This window comes from Camelus dromedarius, chromosome 25 (genome assembly GCF_036321535.1).
Source record: "Camelus dromedarius isolate mCamDro1 chromosome 25, mCamDro1.pat, whole genome shotgun sequence".
Lineage (NCBI taxonomy): Eukaryota > Metazoa > Chordata > Mammalia > Artiodactyla > Camelidae > Camelus > Camelus dromedarius.
The window spans coordinates 15,847,906-15,862,797 of NC_087460.1; the positions used below are offsets into that span (position 1 = coordinate 15,847,906).

Sequence of the window (14,892 nt, forward strand, 5' to 3'; positions counted from 1 at the left end):
TAACTTACGAGTTGCAAAAAAGATTTACTAATACACCGTAGCGTCTGTGGCTTATAAACTGTCCCGTGTCAACTGCAGGGCAAATGTTTCAAGTTTCCATCAAGAAATACACACTATCATAGTCACCATAACTATTTTTATTACATTACAATAATTAGGAGCAGTACAGTTCATGACAAAAATATTACAAATTTCAGATCACTTCACAGCACATACTCCTATAAACATTTAAAAGTTAATTTTAATTAAAAGAGTGGTCATTTTTAAATTTAATGTTTGATATGACCAACATTCCTAGGTCAGCGCAACCAAACGATGGAAAACAACTGGATCACACTGCAGATGTCCCACGAAGAAAAGCACAATGTACAAAATGTGCATGTTTCAGTTTACACTATACAAAAATAGTTAAAATACATTCCAGGTAAACATGTTACATTAAGAAATAGTACTAGTAAGAAATTGGCACTCAAAGGAAAAATGCAAAAGTATTTTCAACATGAAAACACAAGACAGTGGAATTGGAAACTTGTGGATAAAACATTACATAACCCATTTGAGCTCTATAGAGAAGGGGACCTTCTGTAATTGACATTTCTGCAGGTAATAACTCCGTTTTCCCTAAAGTCATCTAAAATTGCCTATTATCCCAAACAGGCACTTAAAACTATTAAACTAAAACAAGTATTAGTCTAGTTATGACTATTCTTCAAGAACTCATGTGAATATATCTTTAGAAAGAAAGAAATTTCATTTTATGAAGGAATTTACAGCTATCAGTTGTATGCTGTTCAGTTTCTCAATGTAGATTTCATGCTACCCAATATTAACACCAAAGTTATTCAGCTTAAAGTAACTAATGGGTAGTTAAAAATCATTTAATACATAATCAAGAAATTTTTTCTGTTTGACAAATGGAAATGACAGTTTTTATTGCCTACCAAAAAACCTAAATGTGTATATATTGTTTAGAAAAACATGGTTAGAAGAAAAAAAAAAAAAACACTGGAATACAAATGAGATGAACTTGTGCAAACTGCAACTTAACATGCCTCACAAAGGTTCTATATATTTTAGGACAAAATTGTGCAATGGTGGCAAAGATTCTGATAACCTACAAAGTTAGGTTCTAATTCGTATATGCAGTGTGACTCAGTTAAAATAGAGCCTAGAATTCCTAATTGGGAATATTCACTCAAATTATACTACACACTTCTGCTACATTTTTCCACAAACATGTTAATGTCTAAAACTATGTAATTTAGCAATTTTTTTTCCAACTTCAACAAGGATTTTTATCTTTAAGGCTGTAATAATTAGGTAACGTTATTTCTAGGATTCTCTCTCCCCTTTTAAAATCTCTACAAAAACAAACCTTTTGTTAGACCATTCAAAATTCACATAATAAAGAATAATTACCACTGCCATAAAAAAAAATTGCCCAGCTACATCAAAAATTCAAGAGTCCTAAAAATCCCCTCAGCTATGCACTACAATTCCTGAAATATGGCCATTTCTTTCTCTTGTGTAGAAACAAGAGGAGGTACTATATTAGGTCTTAACACCCTACCTAGATAATGATCCATTAACCTGTAGTTTAGTGTAGTATTTCAGAAATCACGCTGATTTATACACATTAGTTTCCTTTTCTGTGAATTAGTTCAGGCATCTGTTTATTTGCACCCAGATACACACCACTAGTTTAGAATTCAATATTTAATTTTTAAAGTCTGTTTTAATTACTTAGACAAAGAAACCAACTAGAATATTACACACATGGGAATTTTAATACTATCTGACATACAACTTAATTTGTTTTATAACTGCCCCAATAGAATCACATACTTATGCAAAATAAACAATATAATCAAATTTACTCCTTCAAAACAATGAAGTAAACTGATTGACTTAATTTTAAAAAGTTGCTTGATTAAAGTTTGGAATCAGAGCAAAACAGTTATTTCAGAACTGAAAGAAACCTTTGAGACCAATCCTTTCTTTGCAGAACTACAATATGCATTATGTTCTCTTGGGTCATGTGCCAAGGGCCTCACCAAGAGACCCCTCTAGAATATAAGCACTACTGAAGGATTATGTCCCTTGTGTGGAGACACTGTAATATCCCCAGTGCCTTGTGCAGAGCCTGGCATCTAGTAGGCACGCAAATATTTGCTGAATAAATGAGTTCTGCTAAAAAGTAAGCTGTATGAATTAAATTTTAAAGTATCTTTGATTCATTGTAAGATTTTAGTTTTTAAAACAATGGAATGTATCACTATTACCAGGGCTAGTCCTAGTTGCAGATGGTGTAAGGAATTCTTTGAGCACTACCTTTATTAAATTCTCCTTCCACTGGATAGGGTTCTGTCTACTCCAAGCAAGTATGAAAATGCCTACTTAGTCACTAATGGGCCAGGCAGCAAAGAGATGATGTTCAAAGGATCAAGATTCAATTGCTACAGCCACCATCTGAAAATTAGCGATTAGGTCAAATTCCGCTGTGGTATCTGTCAGATTATGTTGAGCCTGCGGAAATAAGATACAGGGCATTCTGATATGACTTGATGGGAAGCCTTCATGAAGACACCCAAAGCAGCAATAAATCTTGAAGTTAGGGGACTTAGAACTATTAAAAGAAAAAGCATCAAGTCATGGGGCATGTGGAAGGGTAGGCAGGCAAGACAACACTAATATGGGAGAAGTCCTGAAACTGGAGAATGGATATTCAAAAATAAGCTTCACCTCTTGCACAATTTTGCCTAAGACTGGTACTGAAGATGATAACATAGGTAAAAAGTTACAGACCGTGCTGAGACTGACAAACAGGTACACCCTTATGTAAACTGAATGTAAATCACATAGTTGTAATGCTAGATACAGCCTCGGAGATGACTTCTTTAAACATGAAGAAACAGACAGTAAGTGATCTGCCCATCAGATCACTGTTGGGAAAGACACCTAACTGGAATCCAAGTCACCTTTCTCCTTGTCCAGTGATATTTTCACCTCGATACACCATCTCACTTCAAATATTTTACAATAAGTTAACATTTTAAATGCACTGAAAGAATCATTTTGTTAACATTAATTTATCTATTTTATAAGTATTAGATATTCTTAAATATGGACCAAACTTGTGAAGTGTTTATGTAATGTTACTTTAGCCGGTGTTAAGAGAACCAGAGCCAATACTCAAGATTTTGAAACTTTTTAAACATTTCATTGTTTAAAAAAATTAAAATCTTGTCACCCCACCCTAAAGTCTCATTTAAAATAATGGTTTGTCTTGTTTTGGGTTTTTTTGTTTTTTTTTTTTTTTTAAATAAAAGTGATGTTCCTGAGTAGGACTACCACACGAGAATGTACCTTGCTGAGCTATCCAAGCTCTCTCCTGGCTCCCACTTTTGACCCACACTGGAAGACCACAGGGATGCAGTCCATCCTGTGAAACTCTGTGAAGCTCAAAGGTTCACCCAAGGCCTGGCCTTGCAACCTCGGTCTCTTTAACACCTACTAAGCTAAGTGGCCCAAATAATCTTTAACATCACTACCAGAGTTAAAACCATTTTCAAAGACTGAAGTTCAAGAAAAGACTTAAAAGTTATGCTAAGAAAGAGCACTCTGACACGGGGAGACTATGTTTAATTCCTATGAGAATTTTTTACACATTAAAATTTTTCAATTACAAAAATTGAGTAGCATGTAAATATAGCCCCCAAATGGTTGTTATAATCCTCATTACATACTGGGTCTGCCTTAACAGGGAAAGCTATTCAGAGTATTATAGGAATTTATCTAAGGTGGAGAGTAAATGGCCTTTTAATATTTTCCATTGCCTTGTATTTTTTTTTCCATTTTTTCCCTTTTTATAGAAAAAATATAGTATTTTGGGGAATGTGACCATGACAAGTAGCAGTGGAAAGAAGGAGAAAACCTTTGTGAACAATATAACTTTACATTCATTAAGGGTAACTGAAACCGTAGGACACGATGCCAACAAGATGAATCTACAGGAAGCCCCTAAATTTGTGTTCCCTCAATGTTTCAGTAAAACCAATCATGAAATCTCAACTGAAGTTATAATTAGTAATTAATTCATATCCGTGACTAGATAAAACATAGAATAGGGATGATTTGAAAGCTTCATTAATTTGTTTCACACCAAAGTTCACAATTGGTAAGAAAAATAGGAAGTAATCAATTGCATGCACCAAAAACCCCAAGACAAATCTCAGGTGTTCAGTTTCTTTTTCACAGGCATTGCTAGTTCAAAAACCAAAACTCAGGGAATACTGGCACTTAGAGGAAAAAAGTTTCCACTGTCATTTTAAAATAAGCATTCAAGATAAAAGCTAACAGTATGGATGGAGCAGAAAGAAAATTAGGTAATGCTAAAACAAATGCTAATAATTTAGTGTAATGTACAAAAATTACCACTTTTACTTAAGTATGCCTTAAGAAAAAAGTACAAATTGTATTTACATAATTATACACTTTGTCTTTGACTTCTTTTTCTTCTTTTTACCGTCTTTGCTCATCTTTTCTTTATGTTTTCGAATTTCTCGAACTAATGTATAGAAGGCATCGTCAACACCCTGAAACAAATAACAAGTATTAAAATGTGAATATACAGGATGGCTTGGGGTGTACAGGTAACAGAAGGATATGTTACTAATGGAAACATTAATATTGAGAAAGGATACTTAACATTTCTCTTTAGGCGACTGAATATATTCTTAAATGTCTTCATGGATATTTGGCTTATATAAATAGGAACACTGATTTTCACTAAAGTCAATGGCACAGAATCTTATACATGGTTAACACATGACTTTTTCCCAGAACTTAATTTGCTACTAATTTTTTCCATAGTGGCCAAAATATGTATGTATTTGTGTGAATATGTATTTATACTCCATTCTCCCTGAGTTTCTAGACATTTGATATAAGCCACGCAACTATGTACTGTTTTCATAAATACTGTAATGTTTGAGCTTTGGTTCCATACTTATTTAAATCTATTAAATTTAAATAATTACCAAGTAAACAATAATATGCTTTCAGTTTTCAAATAATATATGTTAAGGCATTAGTTTCAATTCATATACTTTTGATATGAGAAATTCCCAGTGACCACAACACAAAACACACTACCTTGAAAAATGTGATACCTCTCTTTGTAGGAAGAGGAGCTACATCATTTTAACGGTGGTGTCCTCTGCCAAATTGGAGGCAATCTTAAAAATTTTTTTTTTAAGTTTCTGTTTATTTAGTATATTAAGTATTCAAAAGTTTGCCATGTAAAGTCAAATGCTGTATCTTCGAAGAAATTTCCATTTGGTCATTTTGGCCTACATCTATTTGTGGTCAAAGCAAGTTATCTAAGTCAACAATGGCTAAAAGTGATTTCAAGTCAGAATAATTTTCAACCTAATCATTCATACCCAACATGAGAAACGGCACTCTGAAAGTGGCAGCAGGACAGCAGATTTTAACCCTGCAATACTGGTCTGTAAGATCCATACGTAAGTCAATTCTTGTCATACCACTGTTAAAAAGCAAATTAAATATAGAAGAAAAATAAAAAAATTAAAGAAAAATTTGATCCTGTATATATTTTAAAATCTTTCAACTGAGTAGTATCAAAAAAAAAAAAAAAAAAGCCTGTTAACCTAATAATGTTTTCAAACCTAGCACTAGAGGGAGTCTTACGAACAAACACGCACCAAATGAAGCTGTATAAATCAAGCCACTTTAAGAGCAATGAAAACTGGGTTTTTACTCATTTAAACCACCTCTGTTGAATATTAATATAAACACATTCATTAAGTTATATATTATCTTGAAAATAATTTAAAATTTGAAGATTTAACAGTGATATATCATTTCTCCTTTACTGCATTACTAAGATCTTCTACAATTAATATTTCAAAATAATAACAAAATTAGTTCAGGGCATTTTCATTCAAGTTACATTTAACTAATTTTCACAATAGATCTAAAATTTAGAAAAGTATTACCAATATTTTTAAAGAATTAAACACAGAATGGGAATGAGAGGCTTGCTCACATTGAAATAGTGGTAGGAGAGCCACCAGCATTATTGGTTTAAATACCAGTGAATAAAAGTCCCCAAAGAAGCCCCCAGACTGCACTCACTCATGTTCTGGTATCACTACTGATGTAACATATGCTTCTGTTTCACTCAAAGGGGAAAAGTGGTCAGACAGCTTATCAGCAATACAGTCAAGGCTTTATATAAACCTTCATGCTAACCCTCAACACATATAAAGAGCAAAAAACTTCCAATGATATAATAATGAGTAATTATTTGATAGCTCACCAACGCCTAATTTATAATTATAAACTCTTAGAATGACATGGAATCATAAAAGAGGATCTCCTCCAGTTTCCTACCCTCACAAATTCCCTTTGATCACACATCCTTATGTAGTCTACCCCATTTCAACTCCTTTTATAATGAAGAAAAATGTCAATGGTACCAAAATGGGGAAGCAGATAAAATGAAGAACCATGAGACGGGTATAGAGAAGACACAGCCTAAGGTGAAGACAATATATAAGTATTTAGGAGACAATGAGGGCAGAATCTGATAATGTTACCTTCTAAGATTCTGACAAATACTTTACATTCATATTGCACTGAACTTTCCTTCTTATATAATCTCACTAAAATTAATGACTTCAATGATTAGGGAAATGTTAAAATAGGGCATTGAATGCCTTTTTTCATGTGGGAATTAATCATTTCACAACACATAAAAGACAAATAATTATTTTGTTTAAACTCATCATTTTGGGATGAAGAGAAACTAATTTGTACATATTTACCTTTCTCAAATTAATTCTGTAAAAATATTTTGTTTAAAATTTTAAGTATTACCCAAGTACTTTTTTCTTTATGTAGATGCTATCCATATCCACTGAAAAAATTAAGGACTCGGTTCATCATGCCCAACAATCTGACATTCAGACCACAGTCACTGACAACGTAGTCTGCACAAATCAGAAATGTTAGAAAAGTATATGCTTTCACCTTTGCTTTAAATAAAAACTAAATCATAAAGCTTATTCTAAATAGTTCTACTTTTAAAATCATCTAATAAGACAATAAGAGGAGAGAATTTAAAAAAACTATCACCTAAATCTGGTCAAGCCTACTATTATTTTTAAATGTTTTACTTTTCAGACTACATCATGGTGTTGTTTTACCACAACTTTTAAATTAAAATATTGCTTTACACAGTGATACTCAAAAAATATTAAGCATTCACAAATCTCAATAAAAATTCATGCCAGTCACGCTTTGTTTCTTCTGAGTTTAGTTCATCAGTATACCACATAGTATCTTTTGGAACTTAGGCTATTATTCAGATGTTTATTTTATATTTGGGGAAAATATATTACTTCAAAATTTAAACTCATATCATAAAGAATACCAACCTTTAGTTTAATCAGTACAATAAATGATGTTCTATAATTTTATTTCATGTTCTCACAGAACATTACATGTTACAAATAATATGCATCAAAATCTTAAGCTTTGGCATGTACTTTACGGCATCAATTCAGTGAAATATTTTCTGAGCAAGACCAAATTTAATATGGGTTGGTTTAACAATGGAAATTGAGAAATTTCACTCAGTAAATCCAACTGGGCAGCTACTGTGTGCCAGGAATCTCATTAGGCCATGGACATGCAAAGATTAAAAATATATGATTCTGGCTAAGATTCTTACCGTACAGGACTCAAATATAAAAGGGGTTATTTCAGTTTAACATGGTGAGCATGGAGCAGTTACCAGCAGTATACTGGGAACACACAGGCAGAGCTTTATGCCCAGTCTATGGGGCTGAAAGAAAGATTCTTAGAGAACAAGAGATTAGACAATCATGGAAGTGTATCAGGAAGGCTAGGAGCTAAGAACACTGGCTTTCCAAACAAGAGCAACAGCCGAGACTCAAGGGAAGGTAAGAAATAACGAGGTACTGATTTACATAAGGACAAAAACATTTCAGGCAAGGAGTTTTTAGAGAAAAGGCCAAAGGCTGAAGAGGGAGGAAGGTGTTAGGAGCAATATATACGCTATGAAACTTGAGACTTTGCTCTATAGTAACAGGTGATTAGATTTAAAGATAAGAAAATGACGTTTCTTTTAAGTATCTCTCTCTGGTTACACTGTGAATGAAGGCAGCAAAAGGTAAACCAAGTAAGAGGTTACAACAGTGCCAGCAAGACCTCATAGGGGCCTGAACCAATGATGTAACTAAAGTTAGAATGTAACATCTTAACAGGATTTGTAGTTGCCTCCAGATGGGGGTGAAAAAGGGGTTTAGTAATCATCCCAAGACTGCCACGTTTCTCACTTGGGTAAAAAAGTGACGATGCCACTGAGTCAGAAAGCACAGACAGAACAGGAGTTTGCTTGTGGAATGTCCAAAAGAAAAACACACCGTCAGAGTGGCCCTTTCCCGCCTTCTGGGCCCCTCTGTACGGCTCCTCACATTTCTTCTCTCTAGACCCTGTGACAATGGTCATCTAATGGTCTATGGTCATCAGAAACACCTCAATTATTATTAATTCCCATTAGATTAAAAATAAATGTGTTAACCAGGGAAACAAACTACAAGTTTCTTACTTTTTAATACTTCACATTAGAATCCACACCTAGGTAAGTTCTAAGGTGGTTACTACTTTGTCACCTTTGAAAAAACCTGCTTTCTGCCAAAATTAATATGCTGAACTTACCAGATTACATTACAATGCATTTTTTAATTTTCACACAGCCAGGAGTCTTTTCTTCTTTGCAGATTTTTTTCAATCTGTATTGTCGGATCTCTCTCACCAATGTATAGAAAGCATCCTCCACTCTCTGCATTGTAAAACACAACTTTCTTTAAAGTCTGTTTCATTGGTAAAAATAATTTATTGGGACAGCCATGTGCAAGAAGTTTGAAATTATGAGCTTTACTTGAGAATTTGTTTTTAAACAGACATCAGATTGTTTGAATGAAACTGGGGATTCAATTTTAAAATATGGGCTTAAATCCTGGTTTGTTCTTTAAAGTCAGTTTTATTTTGTAATGTGATTAGAATTAAAAAAAAAAAACTTAAATTAGGAACCTATGTATCAACTTAGTGCAGTCATTTTAGTTTGCTAGTTCTGGAATTAATCAAAGCCTAAACTGAAGTTAGACTTAAAGTAGTTCTTTGATTTTGGGAAAACAAGTGACTTATGTACCACTGATTCCCACCCCTGCTCTGAGTGAGGAATGAGGAGAAAAATGGTGCAAAAGGGATATTTAACCTTTGTTTAAACACACACGCACAAAATACCTCAAAATATAGCTGGGTCAAGAGACTGGAATCAAGTCCTATCTTCAATCACAACACTGTTCAGTCAGTTTCCAAGGCCCACAACTGAGACTGGGACTGGGACTTTATGAATGGAGAACTACATTATTTAAATAAAAATGCTGAATGAGGACCGTTTACCAGAAAATGAAAATATCTTGAAATGTCTTAAAAATTAATTTTTAAAACAATATTCAACTATACTGGTCATACGTTCTATTCCAATTTAAATACTCTGAAGGGGCAGAGGGGGCTTTTCCTGCCCAAGGTGATGGAAAGAAATCTATGAAAACAAACACAATCATATATGGCTGTCTGGGGCTCAGTCAAGGTTTTATTGTCCTCTCCAGTCTAGAGAATTAGGTGGTAGCTGAGAGGACAAAATGTTCCGATAGCTGTACTGCTGGTTTGCCCAGAGAAACATCAGCACCAAATTAGAAGCCTGCATCTAAAAGAGAAATGCACACAAATATTCATCTACATGTTGTACAGACTAACTTAAATATGTGTGCTCATTCTTTGAAAAGAAAGACATGTTTAGGAAAAGATGTCAGTGGTATATTTTATTACGCATTTAATTTTGACCTTAAACTGTTCCTTTAATTTTAAGAATGAATGATTCACAACGGGGACTGGCACATTTTAGCTCTCTGGGATTGGTAACAGCAGTCTTTCTATGAACCAAACGTGATAAAATGGACCCAGTACCTAAAAAACTAGTATGTATCAAAAGTATGGTTTGTAATTTTAAATTCAATTAGGCACAGAGAATCAGCCATTTAAGTATTAACTTAAGTAAACCAACAGCTAAGGCTTAATTTTTGCATGCTGAAGTCATTGCACATCCACTGCCTGCAACAGTTAAGAAAAAAAGGGGACCTCAATTCTTTAGGGTATATTAATTCTTATAAATCTCAAGAATATATTAAGAACTGCTTCAGTGGGACTCAGTAATTTACCTTTAAAGTAAAATTTTAATTTAAAATTCATAAAAATTTCAGTTAAGAAGTAGGGATTTAAATAATATGTTGATTATATATTATAATGTACCGCTCAGGTTACTTATACCATTTTATGATTTTTTTTTAATTTAGCTATCCAATACAAAACGCATGATAGCCCAAGGAAATTTTTATATCCTATTTTTAATGGAATCAATTTAATCAACTTGCTAGCTAAGCCAACTTCAAAATTAAAATTTCCAATTATTTTCTGAAATCATTAAATATGTTGGTACTTTAAATTAGATAGCCATTTGTACCTGTATCCAAAATTTTTAATATTTTATATTTATCATTAATTCTCAAGGAGAGGGTTTGTTTTACTCTTAAGTCCTTAAAAATTATGTATCAGAAATCCTCATGCTTAAATTAGAGAAATAATTTAAAGTGTTAAAATAGCTCTAGTAAAGCATGTAAAACGTAAAGCATGAGCATGTATTTAAGATATTTTCACAAATGATTCTCTTCAATTTGAAAATCAATGTAAGAAATTAAAATATATATATATATATAAACCAGGTAAAGCTCATATTTTTCAGTAATATAAACTTTTATTTGTGTTTTTAAAAAAGTCACAAAGTCAATGTAAAAGTACTGAAACACACTATGATGGGGTAAAATAGGGGTTTGGTCCTCTACTAATTTAGCAGAAGCAAATTTTGATGGTAACTCATTTCTAAAATTAGTTTGAAAGTGTCTACTTTTTAAGTGTGCACATCCCCATCACCAATGCCAGAATATATGATTTTTGTTTCCAGCAATGCAGAGAGAATTGGAAGCCAGTAATTAAAAAGAAATGATTACTACCCGCCACCAAGAATTCAGTATGAGGACCTCAGAGGTTAAGATAATTAACAACACTGAGAAACAGTTATTCCAGAGTGACTTTTATCATTTCTCATTTTTACTAATAAGACATTTAAATTAGATTTTAAAGAATCATTTATTTACCATATTTCCTCAGACTTTAATTACTTATTTCCTGATAATATGCTTTAAAGTCATACTGACATCAAGAGAACGTTATTGATCCTTGTTGTGTATCTTAAACCAGTGGCACAGAACACTGGTTTTATATTCCAAAATTTGTAGGTAATTTTAGAAGATTAAGTGCAGCCAAAACAGATGTTTAATACCCACTATGAGTAGTTCCTAAGGTCTTAACTGCCATGTAATGATTTATTCTTGAGAACATGGCTTGTTGCCAAGTATACTCATTTTCAAATGTTAATATTATCAAAACTTTAAGAATTACAATTGAAACAAAAGTACATGTAGGAACAAAAGCGCCTTTTTTCATATAATGTGAATTTTTTTAAATCAAGAGATTTGACAATATTTTCAGCTCAGCTATGATCTGAAAACATACCGTGAGACTATAGAAATAGAGCATTCCCAGTACAGGAGAAAGAACGAACGAATAACACCATTCTATACCTGGTGCCTATAACACTTTCACTAAGCCATTTAATTTTAAACAAGCGTTTGTTCCAGTTGAATGGCTCATTATCTGCAAAAACTCTTTCAAGGAAATAAATAACACTTCAAATACCCAAACTGTAGACAGATGAAAGAATACTAGCCTTCTTGAGGGAGAGGAATGGGGGGAACAAGATGTATTCTAAAAAGCAACTTCACTCTGCTGAACGGGAAAGAAACCTTGCCCAATGATAACCCATCTCAGGAGCCACTGAAATGCAACAATATCATTATTTGGGAGGCTATAAAGTGGGTGCCCAGCAGCTGCTCAGTAACTGTTTTACCTACTTTTAACTCGTGAAAAGCTGAGGCTCAAAATACTGATCTTATGTACACAAACCCAACTACTATTAAACAAAGAAATATGGCATATAAGGAAGTGTTTTTGTTAAGTTTGCTCTGTGAAAACTATTTGCTTATGAGCTTTCTTTAATGGAGGTCTTCTAACAATTAATTTTAAGTATCTAGAAATTAACAGCAAAAACCAGAAAATTAATCACTCAATATTTTTAAGTTCATAAAACAAGTTTTCATCTTATGCTCAAATTGAGATGTCCAGAGAGCAAAAAGCTGAATCGCGAGTGGCAGATACTCAGAGAATTCTGCTTTTGTCATCCACTTTACTGAATGCTCCCCACTTTTGATTTTAGCAGACTGGAAAACACACAGCTCATTACCATGGTGTCAGTGTTTTGGTTTCAAGAGCCTTTGCCAACACTGCCATGCACTGTCCAAAGAGGCCAGGAAAATGTCACCTCGTAACTGCCCAGATAAACGTGAACCAGGTAGCAGTCTTTATACACTAGGAACATAGGGGCCACAAACAGCATACTGGCAGAAAGTAAAAACCAGTGGCCTTTTGGATGTGGACTAAAATGATGGTTAAAAAATAGAATTTATCATATTCTAGCCATATAATGGGCTTTTTAAAATAAGAAACTAATTAAGTTGGTAAAATATATAGTCTGCAACCCTTACCTTAAAAAAGCCATAGCAAAACTATTTCTCTTTCACAGAATACATGTTTTACTTTAAAATTACTAATGTTCACCTGTAAAATTTAAGTCTGACCTAACTTCCCACGTCTAGTCAAAGAACACAGCTCCCCAGACGGTCAATGACCAGCACACTGTAACCTGCAAGCCCAGTGCAGCCACCGCCTGTACTTCTGTACTGGCCACAAGCTTAGCATGGTTTCCGCATTTTTAAAAGTTTGTAAGAAAAAAAATGCAACAGATACCACCTGTGGCTCACAAAGCCTAAATTATTTACCATCTGGCCTTTCGCAGAAAAAGTCAGCCAGCCCCTGACTTATATCTACCAAAAGTTCTAAATGAATGTCCTGTTCCTGCTGACTTGAATATAACTTTCTGTTGTTTGTATTTTAAGTTCATGCTCAAGACCAAAACTTAGGGCGTGAAGCAAGTAGCTGCTGATTAAATGCAACAAGGATAAGCATATTTATTTTGTTTGAATAATAAATAGCAGATGCACAATAAAACACTGCAGAAAATAGGGCTTCAAATTTTCACAAAATCTGGGGATGTAAAATTTATGGAAATTTACATATATCATTTTCTCAGTTACTTGGAATAGCTCTTTAAAGTCTTCCAAAAGCATGCAAATATCAAGTTAATTTCAACAGAGAAAGATGAATAAACTTTTGAAAGGCAAATCAACAAGTCCATGTAATAAAGAGAAAAAAATCAAAGATCAGAAACTAAATATCTGATTATAATCTAGCAACATAAATTACATAACAGTATCAATGAAACAGGATTTAAATACAAGAAAAGCTGAGTGACAGAAGGTTAAGAAATAAAGTACAAGTATTCCTTATATTTTAACAATCCATAAAAAATGTCTACAAAGCAAATTTAAGTTAATCCACTGGTATCACACATACTATATCCCGTTCCCTATCCCCCCCACCCCCCCACAAAACCAGTATAAAACCTAAACATCTATTTTAAAAGGAAACCAGGTATTCTTCTGATTAGTTATGATGCTGGGGTATGTTAAAGCACTAACATCAAACACTAAGAATAAGCAATACTTCTGAGGTAGTAACCATACAACTAGGAAAGAAGATACAGCTCCTTAGGCTCTTACAGAATGAGAAGGGGAGGGCAACACTGTAGGAATAACAAGACTTCCTTTTACTGCCCTTTATTGCCTTTCTATTGCAAATGTAGCCCACGTACCAAAGTGAGCAACACCTGAGAGCTTGCTAAAAATGCAGAATCACAGGTTCAACCTAGACCCTAATTCTAATTCAGAATTAGAATCTGGATCTGAGTAGGAAGCCCAGTTGATTCATATGCGTATTGAAGTATGAGAAGCACTGCTTTATTTGCAGCCCTTTACAACATTAGGCCAAGTCCCTTAGATTTTTTTTCTTTTCTTTAGAAAATGTAAACTAACATGTTCGCTAGTCTAAAAGGTATCTTTTAAAAGTTGCAAATAATGCAAGTTAATAAAATATTTATGGTATATTCTAGATAGTAGGTTTGTAAATGTTTTCAATAAAATTCCTTCAATTATATATCTGAAAATTTTTCATACGCAAATGGGAGAAAAAGTTGTAACACTATAATCATGTTTTCTGAGTACCTCCTAAGGGAAATCAAAGTCAGAGAAGACCAGTACAAAGAAGACGAAAACCAAACCTTTACCCAGTCTTTGGGACCTGGGAATGATATGAATGAAATTTTAATTCCTCCAAAGTAAAGTGAAATAATGTATATACCAAATACTTCTTTAACTTATAAATCAGATTTTAGAATGAGATATCTATACTATGATCAAACACCCCAGAAATTCAGCTTTTAATCCCAAAATGAAAACTTAAAATAGAATTCTTTTTTTTTTTTCACTGTGTATCAAATTTGCACAACTAGAAAGTGGTACATGTGATCTTCCACTAGGGAAACAGACATACATACTAGCTGAATGATGGTTTACTTTAAAGTATTTCCCCCTTTATAAAATTTAGTGAAAGGTCTAGAGTGTGTTTTTGTCAGTTAAACCATGTAAC

The 14,892-nt window shown here is 33.4% G+C and overlaps 1 protein-coding gene across 6 annotated transcripts in view; it reads right to left on the reverse strand.

Annotated features, from left to right (window-relative positions):
• Nucleotides 1-116: 116 nt before the first annotated feature.
• The window catches only part of KRAS (KRAS proto-oncogene, GTPase), a 36,643-nt gene continuing 21,867 nt past the window's right edge, over nt 117-14,892 (reverse strand). For 3 of the 6 annotated variants that reach the window (XM_064479119.1, XM_031443933.2, XM_064479118.1), the window contains 2 exons: nt 8,770-8,893; nt 4,479-4,595 (listed from right to left, as the gene is read on the reverse strand). In XM_064479119.1, coding sequence (XP_064335189.1) covers nt 8,774-8,893 — 120 coding nt within the window. In that variant the 3' untranslated portion in view covers nt 4,479-4,595; nt 8,770-8,773. The other 3 variants (XM_064479120.1, XM_064479117.1, XM_031443934.2) reach the window with 3 other exon arrangements.